Source organism: Eschrichtius robustus, chromosome 10 (genome assembly GCF_028021215.1).
Source record: "Eschrichtius robustus isolate mEscRob2 chromosome 10, mEscRob2.pri, whole genome shotgun sequence".
Lineage (NCBI taxonomy): Eukaryota > Metazoa > Chordata > Mammalia > Artiodactyla > Eschrichtiidae > Eschrichtius > Eschrichtius robustus.
The window spans coordinates 12,935,427-12,958,672 of NC_090833.1; the positions used below are offsets into that span (position 1 = coordinate 12,935,427).

A 23,246-nucleotide genomic window follows, 5' to 3' on the forward strand; every position below is an offset into this window, starting at 1 on the left:
GGGCGGGAGGCAAGGCTTAGAGGCGTGCAGAGGGGTGGGCGGGAGGGGCGGAAGGGGCAGGAAATGAGGCTGCTGAGGTGCACCTGAGCTGCGGCCAGCCAAGGAAGGAGGGCCTTTTAAGCCACGCCACCGAGGAGTTGCACTTGAGTGATCAGCTGTACCTCCTTGGGCATAATTAACATTATTTCTTTTAAACTGTTCAAGTAAATCCAGGACACTCATCAGTGATAAAACAAACAGGATTTTTTGGTTGTTGTTGTTTGTTTTGTTTTACCATTTAGGTTTTCTTAATTGGACCTCTTCGAAAGCCAGGGAGTGGGGGAGTGTTTGACAGGTGCAGTGATAGTTACTCCCATGGGGCCCATAGCTCCCCTACTAACCACTGGCCTGAGGGGTTTCTTTGGATACTCTTCCTTCAGTTCACCATATTCCATGTCTGAGTTCAATCTCGGAGTCTCAGGCCTGCCAGACAGCAGTTGTTACTTTTGCTAATACGGGGAGAGTCGCCGTATCAACATGAACCATCTACATGAGAGATTCGGCCGCACAGTCTTGTTCCGATGAACAGTGAGCGGCTTCAGGGAGGAGGTGACGTAAAATCCTAAACTGGCTTTGTGGCTACAGGTGCTCAGTTAGTAGTCAATGAGCTGAGCTGCTTATCTCCCCCTCCCCCCAACCCCAGACCCGCTCCTCTTCCTGTGTCCCCTAAATCTGTAAATGGTACCATCCCCCCACCCTGCTGACAACCCCGTCTTTCCCCTTCACCTCCATCCAGCCACCAGCTGCCCCCGAATCCACCTCTGTACCATTTCCGCATCCCAGCCCTGGCGCCACTGCCCAGCTCAGGCCCTCGGGCCTCGGATGGCCCTGTATCTTCCTGCAACTAGTCTCCTCCCTGCCAAACCATCCTCCTCACGGACGCCAGAGTGATATGGGTGCCATGTCACCCAGTGGTTGAAAATCCACTAGTTGCCTACAGATCAAGTACACACACACACAAGGTGTCTGGGAATCTTTTCTGCCCGTTCCCGCCTTGCGTTCCCAGGTTCATCTCTCCCTCTCCGTACTTTCCCTGTGTAACCTGGCCCATCACGGAGGCTTCCTCCATCATCCGGGGGCCTGACCACGCCAGACCTCTCTCGTTCCTCGTAACCCCCTGCCGGCGTCCATTCAGGCTCGTCCTCTCTGCCCACCATGTCTACCCACTCCAGTCCAGCCGGAGGGATGTTTCTCCGGAACACATCAAATTGTGTAATTAAGTTCTCAGAACCCTTCAGGGGCTCACCATCACTTCGGGACATTGTCCAAACTCCCCTAAAATGATATTCAAGACCCTTCCTATCAGGCCCTGCCTCCTCTCGAAGCTTGATCTTCTTCCATTGCCCTACTTCACACACATCCCGCATTCATTCTAGACATGGGCTCAGGAAACTGACTGCCTGCATTCAAAACCCGGTTCCACGTCCTTTAGGCTGTGTGATCTTTGGCAAGTTACTTAACCTCTCTGGGCCTCTGTTTCCTTATCTGTAAAATAGAGTTGTAGAGGGTTAAATGAGATAATACTTCGAACAGCACCTGACCCATAAGAAGTCCCCGTTGGTGTGTGCTAATGTTGTTGTTTTTGCTATGGTGATCTGGCCCCTGTAAATCTCCCGAGTGGGATTTCCAGGGCGCTTCCCACTCCACTCGCTGGCTGTTCTCCAGCCATCGGAACATATGTGGCTCTCTCCTGCCTTCACAAAACCCCACCCCGGCAGCACGTTACCTGTTCTTCCTCCCCGCCTCACCTGTCTATCTCCCACCCTTGCCCCTTCCTGCCTGGCCCCCGGAAACCTGACTGTAGAGCGCCTCCTTCTTGCCTGGCCCCCGGAAACCTGACTGTAGAGCGCCTCCTTCTCGCCTGCCTCAGAAATCGCCTGGCACACTGGGAGTAGGAATTTGCCTCCACCAGGTGCGAGGCTGCCTTGGCTGAGGCTGGAAGGGGCTACTCCCTGCCCCCTGTCCAGCATGTACTCTGTGACATCTGCTTGTCTACCAGAGGCTTGTTTTTGCCGAAGATCTGCTTCCTGTGCCCATGACACCAAGGGTCTCAGTTGCTAAGATTGGATGCAAATCCACCCGCGTGACAGAGGACTGCTCTCACTGGCTTTGACTTCCCTGGTATTGCAGACATGGTATTTCTTCAGCAGTTGTCCTCTTACCTGCCCCTCGCTGCTAATAATGTTCTGTGGCTTGGTATTTGGTGGCTGAATTTCTCTCCTGAAATATTTTAGCTTGCTTCTCCCAGATGCCCAGCTGACTTCCTCAAGTGCCTCATAAATCTCCCATCCAGAGCTCCTGCTCCTCTAGATCACCCCAATGCGCTGATCACAGCAGCCCAGTATCAACCCTCTGCTGATTAATGTCACTTGCGTGTTTGTAACACAGCCTTCCACTGTGGTGATGTCAAGATAAATGATTGTTCAGAACCTGTTAGCTGGCAGAAGCCAGGGACCTCAGTGTGACCCCCTTTATTGTAGAGGTGAGTACAACAAAGCCCAGGAGGTTAGGTGACTTTCTCACAGTCACACAGTCAGAAATTACCTGACTGAATTGGGACTAGAATCCAGATTTTCCGGTTTTCACTTCAGTATTCTTTCTAACTCACCAAAAGCTATTTCTTTTCTTTTTGTAATTAAAATTTTAAACAACTTAAAGTGGTAAAATATGCATAAGGTAAAATTTACCATCTTTACCATTTTTAAGTGTACAGTTCAGTAGTATTAAGTATATTCATATTGTTGTACAACCATAACCATCATCCGTCTCCGGAACTTCTTCCATCTTCCCAGACTGAAGCTCTACCCATCACACACTCACTCCCCATTCCTCCCTACTCCCAGCCTTTGGTAACCACCATTCCACTTTCTGTCTCTATGAATTTGACCACTGTAGGTACCCATACAAGTGGAACCATATAGTATTTGTCCTTTTGTGTGATGGCTTCTTTCACTTAGTGTAGTGTCTTCAAGTTTCATTGTAGCGTATGTCAGAATTTCCTTCCTGTTTATAGCTGAATAATCCTCAATTGTATGTATGTACCACATTTTGTTTATCCATTCATCTGTCAATTGACATTTGGGTTTCTCCCACCTTTTGGCTGTTGTCAGTAATGCTGCAGTGAACATGGGCGTTCAAATATTTGTTCGCCAAAAGCTATTCCTTATGAAAATATAATTAGAGATACTTGCTGCTACCTGCTGTTGCCACTTGTATTTTTTTCCTAATGGTAAGTTTGGAAAATACAAAAAAAAACACACAGTGAAGAATGTAAAAGTTGCTCATTTTATGTGGTATATACTTACAGGATTTTATACTCATGTTGCCCATGATTTTAAAAGTTTTATACAGACTGAGAGAGAATTTTAACAGGTAGGCCAATCTGTGTATTAGGGAGAACACTTGAAATATATTTAAGGGACAGACAGCATAAGAACTGAGTGTGACCTTGGCCAACCATGGCATTTTGGAGATGAGTTCATTCAAAGTATGAGCTTACCTTAACAGTAATGCAGAGGGAACTTCTTGTGGTGGTGCTTCCTTAAGACTATTTTAACATCTTCCTTTAAAAAAATTTTTGTTGGAGTATAGCTGATTTACAATGTTGTGTTAGTTTCAGGTGTACAGCAAAGTGAATCAGTTATATACATCTATCTATCTATCCATCTATATCTCAACTCTTTTTTTAGATTCTTTCCCCATATAGGTCATTACAGAGTATTGAGTAGAGTTCCCTGTGCTATACAGTAGATCCTTATTAGTTATCTATTTTATATATAGTAGTGTGTATATGTCAATCCCAATCTCCCAATTTATCCCTCCCCGCCCCCTTACCCCCTGGTAGCCATAAGTTTGTTTTCTACATCTGTAACTCTATTTCTATTTTGTAGATAAGTTCATTTGTAGCTTTTCTTTAGATTCCACATATAAGTCAGACAGAGAAAGACAAATATCATATTTTAACATCTTAATAGAGTATCTTACTGCTAAGAAGAGTCGAATTTTGAATGGGGGTCTTTCCCAGTCACATTTCTTAAATATCCACTAGGGGGCAGTAAAAGACATAAAAATTTTCAACAGGGCCGATGAGTGCCTGGCAATCAGGTCACTGCATCCTCTTTGCATCTCTCTCAGCTATCCGTGCATACAGTTATAAGATGATGAATTTCACATCCAAGAGTATGTTTGGGTGAAACTGGCGATACCATCAGCTGTAACCCAATTGCAAGTCTTCCTCACATTCAGGCTAACATTAATGCGTAAAACTTCATTCAATGTGTTGGGCCCAGATTGTATTTTTATTTAATTCACGTTAGTCCAGCGATTCTCTAACGGAGTGAACATCAGAATTACCTGTCATGCTTTTTCCCAAATACACATGCCCAGGTCTCATCCCAGATCTAGAAAATCAGAATTTCTGGGGCTGGGGCCTAGTTATATAGACTATCTTTAGATTCTGGCCCATGAGGAGGGGTCACCCTTGAGTAAAACCTCAGAGGAAAGTAAATGTGAATTCTGGAATTTTTTTTTTCTCTTTTGAAAATAGAAGTTGCTGAAGGGTCTGGTGGCTTTGGGAACCACATGCAGAACAGCTATGAAGCTTTCCCATAAATGGTGCCTGTAGTAGACCAAGCCAGGAACCCAGACAGAAGATCTGGAATTGAGGCAGGCCTGGCAAGCTCAGGATCTACATTTACAGTTCCAAGAAGGCCATGCTCTGGGGCCAAACTGTTCAGAGTGAGGCCAGAGCTCAGATACTGTCTGCTATATTAGAGAATCTTTCCTACAGTATTCAGGGAAAAGAAACCTTTAATTTTACCTTAGCAGAGGTAAAGATGGCACAGAGGACCTGCCGTGAGGTCAAAAGACTTCAGTTCTCATCCTAACCATCCCACTAGCCAGTTAGGGAACCCAAGGCAAGTTACGTCACCTCTCTGAGCCTCAGCTTCCCTGTTTGAATTATGAGAGGATTAGATGCCATTGATCTCTGAGGATCCTTCCACTTCTAAAAATTCAATGATTCTATTAGTATTAATAACCTTGGTTTGTATGGTTCTACTCTGGCAAAGAGCAGAAAAAATATTCAGTAATGCAACGAATGACAGAGACTATTGACCATGCAGTTTAATTTATTTAAGGCATATGCACTGAATGCAAAGGAGAAAATATTGCAGCCAATAATATATTGAACTGTTAGTATCTTCAGCATAGCAAAAGCTTTCCAGAGGGAAAAATTACCCATTAGTGCAAACTTGACATTTTTCACTTCCTGATCCATAACTGCCATTTCTCCAGTACGTTTATATTTACTCTAAAGGGCCAAATATATGAATGCTTCGGATGAATATTAAATAACTACATAAGCATCAAGGTCATTGTCGCGAAGAAGGCTCCGTGGAGGGCCCTGGGAGGCTGGCATTGATCTCCTGTGAAGTTCCATTCTCGAATCCTGCTGACAAGGGGAAACAATTGGTGTGGACCATTATTAAAGCTTTAAGTGTTTCTCCATTGTTAAAGATCTTTTACAAGCCCGGAGTAACTGATAGTGCCAAAGGAATTGGCAAAAGCTTCACTTAGAAATATAGGCTGGTCAGAGAGATAAGTAAAACCCAGAACACAGTTGTCCTGGGTTGGGCATACGCAGCAAAGGTGCGTATCCGGTCGAGTCCAGCTCTGAGGCAAGCCGGCACTGCTCTGAGTTAGGGTTCAGAAAGAAAGGAAAGCTTGTTCAGGGGCTCTTTCATACCAGAAGCTGCAGAGACAGCCGCTCCCTCTTTCCAATTCACCTTTAAATTTCCCCCAGCTTGTCCCCCAGGACAAGCGTCTGGGGCAACTGGGTGTGTGTGAGTGATGTAGACCTGCAGATCCAGACTAACTGCACTGGTCAAGTGCCCAGGATAATTACGTGGGTGTCCTGCTGACCTGGAGCTAGGAGGAGAGCAAATCTTAGGATGACAGAATCCAGTTTCAAGAGATCTCAACAGATTAAGGGATTGGCTGAGTCATGATGAACTTAGTGAGAGATATAGATGGTAAGCTAACAGCTCCCGTGCAGCCGATCTGTGTAGTGCTGTGTTCTGCCCTGTGCACATTTCAGTTGATTTCCTCTTTACAGTGACCCAGGGAGGAAAGGTTTTTATATCCCCATTTTTAAAACGAGGAAACTGAGACATGGAAGTACAGAGGAGGGTGCAAGCACTTCAGAGCCCTCGATCTAGATTCCAATCCAAGTTCTGCCCCTCAGTCTACCGGCAAGTTACTTCATCTTTAAAAAATAGCACTAGCCAGGCTTTATGGCTGCCTTTCATGTGTCAGGTTCTGTGGGCTTCGCCCTTTGCATTTATTATCTCATTTAATCCTCAGAACAATCTTTCTCCTATTTTACAGATGAGGAAGGCACAGATAAGTCACTTGCCCAAGGTCACACAGTAAGTAGCAGGGCCAGGATATGAGCCCAGACAGTCTGACTCCCAGGCCTGTGTTCTTCACAGGTACGGTACCGTCTCGGTTTCCTGTACCGTGAAAAGGGAACAACCGTATGTTCTGTGAGGGTTAGATGAAATGACTTATGTAAAGTGCCTCATGTAGTCGCCACACACGGTAGGCATCATAGATAGTGCTAGACTCTCATCATCACCATCTCTATACCGTCATCAGTTAAATCACTCGCTCGGGGTTAGAGCTAATAACTGGCAAAGACCTGGCACTCAAACCCAGATCCTGTGACTGAAAATCCGCTGGACTGTGGGGGACAAGATCGGGGGCAGTTTTTAGGTCACTGTCTCAGTGCCTAGTACAGTTTTTACCTCCCCGGTAGGTGCTGAGTGAGTCCTCACATAGGTGGGGCCTGTTTTTCTCGCTCATTCACCAAACATTTGACGAGGTCCTGCTGTGTCTCAAGGGACCGGAGAGGACAAGAATACAGTGCTAACCATCCTTTTTCTCCCCCCCAGGTTCGAATGGTGAAAGATGGGGACCCCTCCTGGAAGCCCACTTTTATTGTGAAACCTGATAGTGGTTGTCAGGGTGACGGAATCTACCTCATTAAAGACCCCAGTGACATCCGCCTGGCAGGGACCCTCCAGAGCAGGCCGGCGGTGGTCCAGGAGTACATCTGCAAACCTCTCCTTATCGACAAGCTCAAGTTTGATATCCGTCTGTATGTCCTACTAAAGTCCTTAGAGCCCTTAGAGATTTATGTAGCCAAAGACGGACTCTCGCGGTTTTGTACAGAGCCGTATCAGGAGCCGCACCCCAGAAACCTGCACCACATCTTTATGCATTTGACCAACTATTCACTGAACATCCATAGTGGTAACTTTGTCCATTCGGACAGTACTAGCACAGGCAGCAAAAGGACTTTCTCTAGCATTCTTTGTAGGTTGTCTTCCAAGGGTGTTGACATCAAGAAGGTCTGGTCTGATATCATCTCCTTGGTGATTAAGACTGTCATTGCCCTGACTCCAGAGCTCAGAGTGTTCTACCAGTCGGATATCCCCGCAGGGAGGCCGGGGCCCACGTGCTTCCAGGTAACCATCGCCAGTTCCCAGCCTGAATTCTTGACCTTGATGGGGGCCTTTGGAGGGCTCCCTAGCCTCGTGTGGGATGAGGGATGGGGGTGGGATGGCCAGAGGGATGGAGGGATTGTTGCTGCCATGGGCTTTGGTGTGAAACCAGGGTCCAACTTCCTGCTTTCTATTTGCTGGCTGTGTAATTTGGAGCAAGTTACTTCCATTTTCCTACCTGTAAAATGGGACCAAGAGTACCTCCCTTAAAGGATGCTTGTAAGAGTCAAACGAGGTGTATGGAAAACGCAGTGCCTCCCGTTCATTTGTTCATTCTTTCTTCTAGCAATTTTTACCACCTGCTTAGTAGGGGCCAGGCACCGTTCAAGGCAGTAACTCAGGTCCCTGCTGGCTGATGCAGAGAGTCTGCTATGGTGGGAGACAAATAAGTTAAAAAGTAATTAGTATAAAGTGTCACAAGTGCTAGAATAGAGTAGGAAAGGTACCAGGCGCTGTGAGATTGGGGGACCGTCTAACATTTTCTGAGCGGGAATGAGGGTGGCTGGGAAGACTTCCCAGAAGCAGCAGCAGTTAAGAACCTGGAGTAAGAGTTAGATGGAGCAGGCGAGGCTGGCTAGGGCTGGGGAGACGAAGCGTCCTAGGGGAGAGATGTTTGCAGCCCTAGAGGTGAGTATGGCTGGAGGGTGGGGTTTGAGGCAGAGATATGGAGGGAGATGAGGAAGGTAAGGTGGGAGAGGTAGGTAGGAGGTCTGTCGTGGAAAGCAGTAGGGGCCGCAGGAGGGTGCTAGCCCGGCACCAATGCACTCAGGTTTGTGTGTTGCAAAGAACAAACTGGCCGCAGGGTGGAGAGTGGATTGTGGGGAGACTGGGAGCGGGGTGGAGGGGGGAACTGGTGAGCCGACTGCTTTCCTACGAGCAAGAGAGGATGCTGGCTTGGATTGGGAAGGGCTTGGTGGAGTTGGAGAGAATAGATTTGAGAGCCATTGAAGAGGTAGAATGGCCAGACTTGGTGATTGGCTGGGGCTGGGGGACAGTGGAGAGATGGTGGCAGGTGGGGAGTGGGGAGAACCCAGACCAACTCCCAGGCTTAGGCGCTTGGGTGGATGGAGAGAAGCCACCGGCAGGGGACCAGCTTGTAGTGGCAGGGGGGTCAGGAGTTGGACTTGAACATGCCTTTGAAGGACCTGCGTGACACCCAGGTGGGGAGGTTGGGTGGACATTGGGCATCTGGGCCTGGAGTTCGGGAGAGAGAGATCTGGGCAGGAGAGAGATTGGGAACATCAGCGTTCAGATGGTCACTGAGCCCTGAGCGGCTACAGGGTGAGAAGAGGCCAGGAAGGCCCCCCATGAGCACTGCCGTTCAAGTAAGGGACAGGCAGGGGGAAGGGGGGCAGCAAAGGAGGCCAAGAAGAAGTGGCTTGAGCTCTAGAAGGGATGTCAGGAGAGGAAGCAGCCTAAATGCTTGGAGAGGAAGCATGCGGGGGTCAGCCATGGCAAACGCTGCTGAGATGTCGCGTCAGACCCGAATGGAAAGTGTCCATTGCACTTACTGACCCGTGGGGTGATGGGACAGGGTGATGGTAGAGGACGAAGCCAGTGTGCGGGCGGGGAGGAGATGGGAATGGGTGTGGCGCATTCTTCCAGATCCTTTGGCCATAAAGGTGGAGGCGGGGGACTCGGCGTCCAGGCGCTTGGTAGGCACAGTTTCCTGCCACCAGATAAATCGGAATAGGGAACAGACGGTACGAAGGAACACCTCTGGGACCCTCTCCATCCAATCTTTAAAGTTATTTTGTAGCAGTTAGTATATAAGAAAGAACACATGGAACATGTATGTGAGCTACAAAGCAAAACCACCAAATCATCATCCCCAGCCCACCTCCCAACCCAAGATCCCCAATTACTGTGCTTCTCCCCCATCCCATTTCTCACCCCGAGGTAATCATGGTCCCGAATTTTATGTTTATCATTTCCTTGCTTAAAAAAACCCTTTTATTATACGTGAATATATCCCTAAGCAGTATATTGTTTTGCTTTGCTTGTTTTTGAGCTTTATAAAAATACTACGATCAAGTCCATAGTCTTCTGCAACCTTCTTTTCTGCTCTGTGTTGAGGTGGGTCGTTGGTGCTGTTTCATTTGCTCTGCTGGGTCTTCCATTGTAAATACGCACACTGGGTTCATCAGTTCTTCTGTCAATGAGCATTTGACTTGTTTCTGGTCCTCTACCTAAGGCTGTGGCAGGAGAGAAACGGGTAGCGTGGAAGGAAGGGGAGGCAGTGGGGCAGCGTCTCTGATGGGTGGGGTGTTCCTTCAGCAACAGAAGAGGAGGCTGGTCCCAAGGTGCGGCCCCAGATCCAGAAAGGTGACCCGGGCGGCTGGACACCCGTCAGTGGGATTTTCAGGAGGGCTGGCAGAAGCCTTTGCAGGGGGAGTTCAGGCAGTGATCAGTTCCAGGAAGGGCTACTTGTCACCCAGAGATCTGTCCTTAGGCACTTGCCTCCAGGTTCTCATTCCCAGGCAGGATGTCTAGCTCAGCCATCAGGCAGGTGGCTTAGGGCCTTAGAAAGGGGAAGTGGGCAGAGCTTAGAGGCAGGACCAGAGAAAACAAGTCCTGGCTTGAGCCATCAGAAGGTTAGGACGAAGGAGAGAGTTGCAACGTGGAGGCATCCAGGGGTCATCCCGGGGGACTGTGTGGTCACATCTGTTCGACAGTGACAGCTATTCCAGGAGTATCATGTGGGCCGGCATGCGTGGCCAAGCCACAGAGCCCTGGCACAGCGAGGGTGCAGGGTGGAGGGCCAGGGCAGTGGTTTTGCTGCTTGTCTTGCTGCGGACAGGCGGCATGGGGCGGCCATGGGTGGAACCAGGGGCCCAACTGCTGGGCAGACAGGGAGGGAGCCACTGGTTTGGACAGATCACGTCTAGCAAATGGAACCACAGCCCTGTGACCGTTTTCCACTGCTTGACCACACTAAGTGCTGCCAGGCCTGGGGTCAGGAGAGGAGCACAGGGCCGGAAGTAACCCTCCAGGAGGATCTCGTCCTCTTCCCAGCGGTGGGACCTTGGGCGCGTTTCTTCACCACCCTGAGCCTCTGTTTCTTTCTCTGTGAATCCCCTACACTCACTTCCCTACCTGCCTTCCTTGGAGTAGTGTGAAGTAATGAAGGCGAAGGTATAAAGCATTAGATGTTTAAAATCTGTTCTGTCGTATATTTCAGATTCATAGTGATTGAGAAAGTAGTATCTTTTTCTCCTTGGATTCCTCTCTTGCTTTCTTTAGTCTTATCACTTGTTAAAACACTTGTTAGTTTGGGTCTCAAGCACCTGAACTAACTTGGAACCCAAAGACTTAGGGACAACGTATGGTCTGCCATTGCCTTGCTGTGTGATTTTATATTAGTCACTTAACTTCTCTGTGCCTCAGTTTCCTCACCTACCTCACAGAGTTGTTGTGTGACTCACACAAGATAAAGATGATGAAGCGCTTTGTGAACTCTAATGTTCTGTGCATACATAATGAATTGTTTCTTTGTCATGGACGCCCGTTTTGCTTGTAGCCTGGGCCTGGCCCATATTGTAGCATTCCTGGACATACACTCGAAGCCAAGAAAATTACATTTATCTTAAACATGTGACCGTGACCCCTTTCCAATCACAGCCGCAATAACTACTTGGGAAATTGTGATGGCCCAGAGCAGGGGCTGGCGCAGCCAGGCTGTGGGCAGGTTTCCTGTAATCTGTTGCCTAGGAACGTGGCTGCCCTGTCATTCTGGCCTGTCCCCCGTCATTGCCCAGGCAGCGCCAGCAAGATATCCCCCTGTCAAGTCTTCTTGAGGGCAGCTCTGTGACCCTGGCTTAAAGAGCCAGGTCCGTCTGGGTGTAGATGATTCATGTGGCAGAAATGCACACACAGAGGAAAGGGTTCTAGCTCAGCTTTCGTGGACATTCTATCCCAATTTCATCGCTCGGTTTCTGTCTTCCTCTAGCTCTGGGTCCACTTCTCTCCTTGGCCGCGATCCTTTCCCTTTAGTGTCGGGAGGAGGCACCTTCCCTAAAGGCTGAGGTGCTTCTCCTTTTCCTTCTTTGCTCTTTTGATCTCCTCCCTCCCCGTCAGCCCCAGACACCCCACAGGAAGCAGGCGAAGGAGCAACCTAGCGGTCACGCACGGGCTTGGGTTTTGTTCTCGGATGCCCTGGGTTTGAGCTAACCCCAGCTCCTCCTTCCAGCAACTCTAGCTGGAGAGCTTGGCAAGTTAACCTTTCTCTGCCTCAGTTTCCTTATCTGCAAATAGAGATAATATTTTATTTGGACCGGCCTCACAGTTGTTGTGAGACTGAATGAGAGAAAGCTGTGTGGAACAGTACCCAGCCCGTAGGGATCCCTTAATGAATGATAATTATTATTACATTGTTCGTTATCTGTAACAACAATCGTTCTCAAACTGGTCTGTGAAGAAGCGCCTTGAGCTTACGGGGAAACCATGAAATATTCACATTTCCAACTTAATGGAACGCCGGTATTCCAAGGACCGCAGTTTGAGAAACAAGTCCTGGCACTGGTTGCCTCTCAGCCTGGCCCCGGCCTCGCTTCCCCGTCCTCCCTGAGCCCCGCGAACCTGCCGAACAGAGCTGATTCCTGTCTCTTGGACATCACTGGTGTTTCCCCAGTTCTGCGTGTTTGTTCTGCCTTGGCCTGCCATGCTCTCTCCTCTTCTCCCTCCTTTTTGAAATTCAGTGCTGACAAGGTGCTGCTCAAATCCCACCTTCTCTGTAAAGCCTTCCTTGACCACTTCTGACATTTACGCTTTTTTCTTCTTTTAGACACATTTGCTGGTCACCCGCCGAGACAAGCCCTGAGCTAGCTGTGGGACATGTGGTTATGGACAGATGCAGTCTGTCCCTAAGAGGTGCACAGTGTAGTGGGGGAGACTGCCACGTGGGAGTAATAAATGCTATACGGGGGCATGTACAGGATGCAGGGAGAGCACAGAAAAGGGAGCAGTTAACTTTGCCAGTTAACCCAGTCAAGGAAGGCTTCCCAGAGAGGAGATGCGTAAGCTGCAGCTTAAGGCATGGAGAAGAATTTGCCAAGCAGAAAAAAGTGAGCGACACCACACCCTCCTGGTTTCCCTCTTATCTCACTGGCTGCCGCTTCTCAGCCCCTTCTTCTGCGCCTGCCAGCGAAGGCGATCCCGGGGACTCCAGCTCCTCTCCTCTTGTCTACAATCGCTCCCTAAACGATCTCTTCTAGCCCCATGGCTTTAAGTACCAGCTCTGTGCTGGTGACTCCTATATTTGTATCTCCTGTCTTGACTTCTGCTTGAGTTCCACACTGGTCTATCCAACTGCCCACTTTAATTTTCTACTTGGATTTCTGGTGGGCATCTCACACTTGACCTGTCCAAAATCAAACTCTTGATTTCCCTTCCAAACTTACTCTCCCACTGTCTTTCCTATTTTAGTAAAGGAATAGTATTCAGTTACTCAGACTAAACCACGCCCCCCCAGCCCCCAGTCTTTATTTCTTCTTTTCTCCTCCTTCCCACATTTAATCCATAAGCAACTCTTGCAGATATACTTTAAAATGCATCCTAAATGTAACCACTTCTAACCAACTCCCCTGCTTCCATCCCAGTCTAGGCAGCCATCACCTTGTACTTGTATCACTGCAGTAGCCTCCTAATTGGTGTTCTTTTTCCCACCCTTGCTGCTTGTAACCTATTTTTCTCACTGTAGCCAAAGTGATTCTTTTAAAACATGTCAGATCAAATTACTTCCCTGTGTAGACTCTCCAATGGCTTTCTCGTTGCACTTAAAATCCTGGCTCCTTACCATGGCCTACAAGATGCTGCCTGATATGTCCCTTGTCATTCTATCTGACCTCATCTCCTATCTCCCTCTTGCTCACTCCTTGCTGTTTGTCAGAAGTGGCCTTTGTTCTCGCCATTCCTCCTGCCTGGAAGGCTCTTCCTCATCTCTTCAAATAACTTATTTGCTCACTTCATTCAGTCCCTGTTCATACGTCACCTGCCAAGTCTTTTGCTTCTGGTCATGATGGAGTAACAAAGACTGGACTTAGCCTTCTTTACAGAACAACTAGAATAACACACAAAATACATGAAATAAGTGTTTTCAGATTTTGGACAACACATAGCTATGCATTGTGATCCCCGAGGAAAGGGGGGAAAAAGCCAAGATGTGTCTCCGGTTGCCTCAGCTTTCTGTCTGGAGGCAATCTCCAGAAGATGGGCAAGGGGGGCACCTAAACAGAGCCTTGTGATATCAGTGAATTGAGGAAATGGAGATCAAGGTTCAGGAATGCCGAGGTGGCTGGAATTCTGTGGGCAGAATTCTGAAAGGTAGGAACCCAGCCAGGAAAAGAGCTCCAGGAACCTGCGTGGGATCCCTGTGCATCTTTGCCAAGTGCTGGGCCATTCATGTGTGGAGGGTTAATCCACAAAGCTGAGCAAAGAATGACCAGGGAACTGAGAAGCTGAACTACTTCCAGGGCTCACACAGAGCAGGGAGATGTTCAAGCTCCAAAGAGTCAGTGTGGAGAGTGCTTGGTGGTCACTGGACACATTCAGTGGAGACTCCAGAGAAGTTCTGCCTTAATGGACTGAAGCTTCCCTGGAATGAAGGTTACTCTAGGCCCAACCTAGTAAAGCTTGAATAATAGGCCTTGAAGGTATCAAAATAATCTGCAAATAATTGACTGTCTAAAAACCTAGCACTTTTTAAAAGAAGACAAAATCCAGACGCTGAGCATTAAATGTCCAGCTTCCAATAAAACCCCACTAGATATTCCACAAGGCAGGAAAAGGTAACCCATACCTAAGGAGAAAATCAATAGAAACAGACCCATAAATATTAGAAATAATGAAACTAGTAGGAAAAAGATGTTAAAACAGCTGTTACAACTATGTACAAAAATTTAAAGTAAAATATGAGCTTAATGTAGAGAGAAATGGAGCTATTAAAAAAGAACCAAATGGAAACTTCTAGGAACCAAATGGAAGAAAATATCTGTAATGAAAATTTCACTGGACAGGATTAACAGCAGATTAGATACTGTAGAAGAAATGATCAGCGAACTTGAAGACATAGCAATAGAATTTATTCAAAATGAAACAGAGAGAGCAAAGTGACAGGAAAAATAAATGAAAAGACCCTGAGTTACCTATGGTACAATATCGATGGTCTAACATATGTGTAATTGGAGTCCCCCAAGCAGAAGAGACAAGGAAGATACAGAAGACTATTTGAAGAAATGGCCACACACACAAACGTGTGCACACACACACCAAGGCTTATCATAATCAAATCAGTGATGATAAGAAAATCTTAAAAGCAGCTAGAGAGACAAATTATGTTCAGAGGAACAAAGAATAACCAAAAAGTTCTCACCAGAAACTGTGCAAACCAGAAGAAAATGGGATGACAAATGTCACCTTCTTAGAAAGACCTTCCCTGACCACCAAACTCTCCCCTCCATCCACTGTATCACACTCTATGTTCTTACCTTGTCTTAATTATTCACTTGCTTGTGGACTGTCTCCTAGAATGTAAGCTCTAAGAGGGCAGGAGTTAAGACATACCTTGTCTTATTTGCTGTTTGATCCCCAGTGCCTAGAATAGTACCTAGGGTTTGGTAGGTGCTCAGTAAATATTTGATAAATAAAGTTGTCTTTCAAGTAGAAGAGCACAAAGGCAGAGAGCGGTAAAGCCTCCTAGAGCTACCAGTAGTTTAGCACAATTAGAGCCCAAGATGTGCAGCAGTGAGTGGGAGAAAATAAAGCTAGAGTCTGAGACAGAATCTGGTCACAGAGGAATTTGCAGGACATGTTCTGGAACTTGGACTTCCTTCTGTAAGCAGGGATTTTTAGGCAGATGAGTGCTAATATTTTATTTGCCTTTTATAAAAATTACTCTGGCAGCCCCTTGTGCCAGGTGAATTAGAGGGGCGAGTTTGAGAGCAGGGAAACTAATGGGGAAGGTATTTAAAGTAGTCCAGGTGAAAGATGGTGCAGGCTTGATCTAGACTAGGAGCAACAAGGGATGGGCCAGATCTAGAAAGCTCTTTAGAAGGTAGAATGTACAGAGTTGGTGAGCAGCTAGATGTAAAGCAGGAAGGAGAAATGTTGGCTGACTGCTGCTGGCACAAAGTCCCTCACAGGCTACAATTAACATGTCCAGACTGCAGTCTTGTCAAGGCTACTGGGGAAAGATCCCTTCCCCAACTCACTCACATGGCTGTTGGCTGGGACATCAGTTCCTTGCCATCTCAGCCTCTCCACAGGGCAGGTTACAACATGGCAGCTGGCTTCCCTCAGAGTGAGCAAACGAGAGAGTAAGAGAATGCATCCCAAGATGCAAGCCACAGTCTTTTCATAACCTAATATTGGAAGTGATATGCCATCATTTCTGCCCTATTTTGTTCGTTAGAAACAAGTCACTAAGTGCAGTCCACACTCAAGGAGAGGGGATTACATAAGGGTATGAATACCAGGAGATGGTATCATTGGGACCATCTTAGAAGCTGCTGACCACAGATAATGGGTTTGGATATGTTGAATTCGAGGAGTCTGGGACCTCCCAGCTGGGAATACTCTGGATGCAGATGGATGTGTAGTTCTGGGGGTCAGGAGGGAATCCCCTCTCATTGAAATGTAGTTTGGAGCCTTTGCATGAGTTTACAATTAATGGCTCAGGGCCCTTTTCTCCCCAGCTTGCTTTGGAAGCCTCTAGAGGTAAGGGATGAAGGGCAGATATCTTTAAATCCCCAGGGCACCCCTCAAGTAGCAACACATAATTGCTGACTGAATTACTTGGAGGGGTGGAGAGTATCACATAATTGAAAAGTTCTCTTTCTCCATTTGACATTTCCTGGTCTGCCACCAAACTGGAGAGAGGTTTTCCCATTTCTAAGCTGCAGGTTTCTAGTCTGCAAATTGGGTGCTAGACTAAATCAGTAGTTTTTCAAAAAATATATATGTTTTTCCCCTGGGAACCCCAGGATGTAAAAAAGGTAAAAGTTGGTATGATCTGGCCTCCCCAGTGCTTCCCAAAAAAGAACCTCATTTTGAAAAACTCTGAACCAAATAAATTCCTGATTTTCTGCCAGCTCTGACATTCTGGGATCTTATGATAGTATCAACCCTAAGCTCCTCCTGGTTCTGTGATTCTGTTTCTTGAGATCCATTGGTGCTCCACATTTCATTGAACTTTTGAAAAAAAGTTCCTCTTTCCTTGAACTTGTGAAAAAATATAAAGATGACTTTCATTAAGTACTTACTATGCGTCAGGTACTGTGCAAGATATCTTACATCACATTAACTTTATTTGCTCCTGTCTCCCCAACTAGAGTGTAAGCTCCATGAGGGCAGGGACTTTGTCCAGTCCACTCCTTTATTTCTAGAAGCTAGAATAGTTTCTGGGACATAGGAGGCAGTCAGTATTTTATGAATGAATGGACTAAAGTAAGTACTATTCCTATTCCCATTTTATAGATGAGGAAACTGGGGCTTAGAACTGTCTAGCTAGTGTGAGAGACCAAGCTGGGATTGAAGCCCAAATCTGGCTCCAAAGCATTCCTGTACAAGACCCAGCACATTCAACTACCTGCACCAAAGTTTAGGTTCTGGAAAATATTATGCTACTGCTGTGTGCAGGTCCCTGTGGCTGATGAGGTTTTGCCACTCCCCTTCTCCAGCTTTCCTGTAGCTGTGCATGCATAAAACCACTGTGCACTGAGCTGAGAAGAGTCCCCCAGGCTGAGAAAGTACAAGTCCAAACTTCTAATGTAGCGAAAAGTAAGCGTCGATGACTCAGAATGATAAACTGCAGCCCTCCATTCTCTGTAGCCCCATCAGCATCACGTGTCTCAGGCCAGGTCTGAAGTTAGACTGATGATGTCACCAGAGTCTCTTAAAGGCCTCATCACTCATATCCACTTGTCATATATTATTAAGCGGATCTATAATACGTGTAACATTTTCTACTGCATTTCCATTCCTTTCTTCTCATGACCAGGGAAAGAAAAATAGAGTGAGGATGACTTTTCCCAACTTTTCATCCTTATTGCCCTTTACTGAAGAATAACCTCATCTTGAATTACCCCCCGAAATGGTCATTCGGGCTCTGATTTCATTAATAAGCATGAAGCTACAGTTTAATAATTATCATTTAACTAGTGCATGTTCTATATAGACAAGTAAATGGATTTTCCCTCATCTTTTCTTCTTGAGTCCACAGAGGAGGAAATGCAGCTATATCTTTTTTCTTTCCTTTATTCTCCACATTAGTTTTGGGAACTTTGGGATTATATCACTCACATTAGGAGCTTTCTACCTTGTCACCTCCTAGAGACATAACGAGAGTCCTCCCAAGAATCTGGTGGCCTTATAGTCCGAGTCTGAATCCAATTAGCACCTGCAGTCTCAAGGGTGAGGAGATGTTATCTCGATAAAGGGTTGTTTCAAGCAGAGGCAATGAGATACACAGGGTGGCTTACCCCGATCATGGGGCCTGTGAGGAACTGAAAGAGGCCAGAAGACAAAGCCTCACCTGAGGCAGCAGCCTGCCAGATTCAAGAGCAGACGGCTGGCAAATGATGCTGGACTTAGCCTTGGATGCAGGCTGGCTGCATGGGCGTGTGGGCTGTGCGCTCAGGGTCCCACACTCCAAAGGCCTCCACGCTTGGTTTAATGCTCTGTTTCACCATCATGAAATTGTTAATACTTTTTGAACAACAGACCCTGCGTTTTCATCTTGCACCGGGTCCCACAAACTATGTAGCCAGTTCTGCTTGGGTGTGAAGTCCAGCTCTGTCATTTACTAGAGAGGCAGTCTCAGGAAATCCACTGGCCTCTCCGAGACTCAGTTTCTGGTTCTGTGAAATGGAGAGCACAATCCCTATGTCAAATATGCTGTCATGAGGATTAAACGAGATTCTGAATAATTGGTGCATTTTATCATAATTGGTGCCTAGTGGGCGCCTAATAAATATTCCCTTCCTCTTAGGTAGGAGGGTATATCAGAATTACCCAGGGGATTTGTTATTGAAAATACATTTGCCTGTGTTCCACTCTGGAAGTTTCTGACTCATAGGTGTGGGCTGGGGACGAGCAGTGGTTTTGAAAGGGGTCCTTAAGTGATGCTGATATATACCCGAGGTTAAGAAAGATAGCCTTGGGTTTTGTAGAGATCTAGCTAAGAAGCAACTTAATAGAGGAGAACAGAAGGAGAGGGAGAAATTGGTGGACTACCACTGATCCTTAACATAATAAAAAACCTGTTAAAGAAGAAAGAGGTCATCATCTTACCACCGCACTTCAGACGACACCGATGGTGCTGAAGTGAACCATGGGACCTCATCCCATTACTAAGGCCCCTATAAAATTTTCTGCTGTCCATTTGGCCCGACAAGTACATCTAGAGGAAGAGGGCCTGTGGACGAGAGAAGCCAGGGTCAAGGCCCAGGCTGGGGGTGGGGTTGGAATTAATTTTCACCTTGATTCCCCTAATACCATACTCGATTCCTGCAAAGACACTGTAGCTAAAGGGAGTAATTCTGAATTATGTTTATACTGCCCCAGATTTTAGGCTTTGACATTCTTCTCATGAAAAATCTGAAGCCTATACTACTTGAAGTAAATGCAAACCCCAGCATGAGAATCGAACACGAGCAAGAAGTAAGTATTTTGAGTATCTCATTGAATATATTACCATCCAACTGAATGTTCCCACTCTCCTGTTGCTCCCTTGGCTAAATGAGATTCGACATTCTCAGATTTGCCCAGCAAAGTTCTGTTCAAGCCTACATGATTTCAGTTTTGTTGAGCTCTGAACATTGTCTATTAATATAAGATCCACCCGACCTATGGTAACTTCCCAGCATGCCATTCTCCACTTCTTAATATCTGCAAATGTAGAAGCAGCTGAGCCTTTCCATCAGTTTTGACATGAACTAATTAGTTAGCCTCAGGAGATGAACTAATTGAAATTCTACGAATATGATTTAGCCATGTCGACATGCTTGAATCACTAAGATAAATAGTACATTTAACAGTGGTTATCTTTTTCTCCCCCCGTTCCCCCCGCCACTTAAGAATGCATAAAAAAGACTGGAAGGAAATACACCAACTATTAATACTGGGTTTTGGGGGGATTATATGGATTCTTTTAATTTTCTTCCTCTCTGCCATCTTTCCAATTTTTCTACAACGAGCACGTATCATTTTGATAATGAGAAACACATAGTGCTATTTTTCCCCTTCATGTATTTTGTTGATTTGTAAAAGGAAACTGACACTTTTCAGGTAGAATAAAGGGAGGCTTTAGAGAATTCTAACAGTACAACCACTGGGGCTTGTGCTGGTGGTCAGTTGGTGCTGAATCACTCTCTCCACTGTAACATGGAATCCTTGCCCTTCAAGCTCTCTCCAGGGGTGTTTGAGAATGTCCCCAGCCTTGTCGATGAAGAAGTGAAAGTGGCCGTCATCAGAGACACACTGCGTCTCATGGACCCATTTAAGAAGAAAAGAGAGAACCAGTAAGTATTTTTTATATCATTCATTTCTATCAACTCCGCTTCCTGTGTCCTAAGCAGGTAAGTTAAGTTCTTAAAACATGTTAACATTGAGAGTGAGATTTATACCTTAAGCAGTCTAATAAATCATAGTTTCATCTATGAATATCAGCCTCCAAATATAGTGACTCAAAGTCAGGAGATGGAGACCTACAACATGAATCCGACACTTGGGGTTCAGCGGATGAATTTCTAGCCGACTGTTATCTGAGTCTGGAAAGTCTTCTCTAAAAACCCACTCTCCCCCAGTGATAGCATCTCCCCTCACTCACCATTGCCCACCTGGTGCTTCTCTGTGAAATCCTCAAGCACAGGGAGACAGTACACAATGCCAGAGGAGAGGGCCACAGGTAACTTGGACGTGGTAAGGATCCCTTCCTTTTAATTTTCTTCATGATGTTTACATTCTTGCAATATAAGCTTTTTGTTTCAAAACCTGCAGAACCAATTATTGAACTTGTGGCAGTTCTGTAATATTTGCAACAGTTATAATTCTTCTCCATCCTACCCACCCAGTGGATGTTACACTGGGATATTGATGGGAGTATGTGCCCTGCCCCTCCCTCCATGGAATCACCCCTGAAATGAACGACATTTCACTTGGGTATTTTGTTTGCTTTGTTTTGTTACCAAATTCCTGGCTTTCACAGAGTAAGTGTTGAGTGAATATCATCGTGCCTCTTTTAGGCAGAAAAATCAAAGGCAAGCAATCCAAACAGCACTCCTGGTACCCCCGACATATCAGATTGACTCAAATGCTCCCAGACAAGTAAAGCACTTGTCAGCTATGGTTCAGGAACGTGAGGAACGCTGACTTCCCTAAGCAAGTGGTGTTTTGCAGGTTCCTCTACTGCAGCCCCTCACCAGCTGGGCTCAAGCCCACATATTGGTAGAATCACCCTGCAGTAGCGCTTCTCCCCTTGGCCGCACATTAGAACCATCTGGAGAGCTTTCATAAATACCAGTGCAAGCACCCACACATCTAGAGATGCTTTTAATTAGCCTGGGCTGGAGGCCTGGCCACAGAAATAGTTTAGGTTCCCTAGGTGATTCTATCACGCGGCCAAGGTTGAGAGCCACTGCCCTACAGGAAATGTCACTCGGAAGGAGCATTTGGCATATTCTGAGTCAGGCTGGATGGTGCCTGCTTGGCTGAGTTCTCTTCTAGCGCCTTCTTTGCTGTGTGAGGCACAGATCCATTGCCAGCAAGTCTCGCTGAGAACGCTCACCTGTGATTCATGTGGGCCGATCCTGCCTCCACCGACTAGGGCTTCAAAGTGGTGGCGTGTCAGGTCTGCAGAATCCTCAGAGCAGCTCATGGCAGCTGGATAATGGGTCTACGCACACACGCATGCAGCTGCTATTTTTAGCCATCCCTAAGGAAAAGCAGTGGATTAATTGCAGTTTGGTCAGATTCATTGTGATATAACTCATTTCTCAAAAATCTACTCTCTGATTGTTATTGACCTCACCAGTAGAGGTTAGGTCTTGAGAGACCGTATTGCACTGCGGGGAGATTTTGGTGGCTATCCACGCCAGTGTGGCCCAGGGGGATACTTTTAAAGATGACCTTGATACGGCCTTCTGATTCCTTTGGTGGAAACAAGTTCAAAGGCCATTGTGTGGCCTGAGGTTCCTTAACCTCTGCCACCAAAACCAGGAAGAGAGATAAGGGTACTACTGTATTTTTCACATTAGATGGCCTCAACATATGATTAGCTTTCTTTTTCTGGTTCTAGTTGTTTTTCTTCACCAACACCTGGCATTCGGTATGATCCATATGAGCTGCAGATCTAAAATTTAAAAGCAATTTAAATGGGCCCAGGACCATTGGGAAGGATGGGAAAGGCATTTTACGACTTATCAAGTCATAAGTAGCAGCAGCTCATTTTTAATTTAAAAAGCATCGACTTTTTTTGTTTTTTATTGATAATCAGGAACAGTTAGAGCTTCAAGAACCTGACTTCAATTTTAATAGAAAAACGCTTTCGCCTCACCCTTTTCTTACCTACAATAGGAGGGTGTATGTTAATAGCTAAATGTCATTTACTGATATTTTTCCTTAATTATACCATTTAAAAAAAAAAACCCAGCAATGATTGTCCATGAAAGAATTTTGTAATCTGTAAAGTGAATTTTTATGTAAAGAATTATTATTATCCTTTTGATAACTTTACCATACAGACAAAAAGGCTGAAATTATTCTCAACTCTTAGAAGTGTTTCAGTATAACTTGGAGAAGTACCATATTTGTGCCCACAGATAATGCACAGTGTTGTAGTGCTGAATTGTGTGTTCCAGTCTGGGTCCAGGTCACTCCAACTGCAGGAAATGATGTCACATGGACTTCTAGGAGGGCAGTTAACTTTAGAAGCTGGAGTTTCTTGTGTTTGAATAGGATCCAACGTAAACAGTTAAAAACAAATGGTATCCTAGCCTTCCCCGTCAACTCCTTAGCAAAAGAGGGTCTGATGTGTCCTTCATCAGTTCTTTCCTGAGTATGCTTTGTCAGCAAGACTGCTGAAGTGGGCTTTCACTTTTCCTGCACAGACTAAAGAAAAAAGGTAGATAGATGTCCTGAACTCCTCATATCTCTAAACCGCTCGGGGAAGGTGCAGAGGGGGACCTTGCAAGGGCACCAGACACGTGTCTGTGCGTCATGCATCTTCACACGCCCCGGAAGGGCAGGTAGACTGGGGTCAGTTCCTTGGTGGGACTGAAAGCAGTCCTCATGCCTTCCATGGGGAGAGGAACTCGCAACCCTGCTGAGACCCATCTTGCCATAGTTGATAGAACTTTCTCTTGAGCTGAAGAGACTGAGATTCAAATCCTGACCTTGCGGACGTACAGAGCTATTCTGAGCCCCAGTATCCTTTTCTATAAAATGGAAATAATGACATTTAAATGAAACAATGTGAAAGACTTTTACTATATAGTAGGGACTTAATAATGCTTAGTTTACTACTCAACAATAAAATTATCTGCTAGAATTTGAACAAGCAAAAAGTAATGCTTGGTTACCATGATCTTTTCTGGTATACTTAAAGCAGACATTCGAGTTTAGAACCAATGACATATCCTAAAACCAAAG

At 46.1% G+C, this 23,246-nt stretch overlaps 1 protein-coding gene across 5 annotated transcripts in view; it reads left to right on the top strand.

Annotated features, from left to right (window-relative positions):
* TTLL11 (tubulin tyrosine ligase like 11) overlaps window positions 1-23,246 on the top strand; it is a 267,536-nt gene that overhangs the window by 89,246 nt on the left and 155,044 nt on the right. For 4 of the 5 annotated variants that reach the window (XM_068553149.1, XM_068553144.1, XM_068553145.1 and 1 more), the window contains 3 exons: window positions 6,993-7,568; window positions 19,164-19,259; window positions 20,004-20,119. In XM_068553149.1, coding sequence (XP_068409250.1) covers window positions 6,993-7,568; window positions 19,164-19,259; window positions 20,004-20,119 — 788 coding nt within the window. The remainder of the gene's footprint in view (window positions 1-6,992; window positions 7,569-19,163; window positions 19,260-20,003; window positions 20,120-23,246) is intronic. The other variant, XM_068553147.1, reaches the window with a different exon arrangement.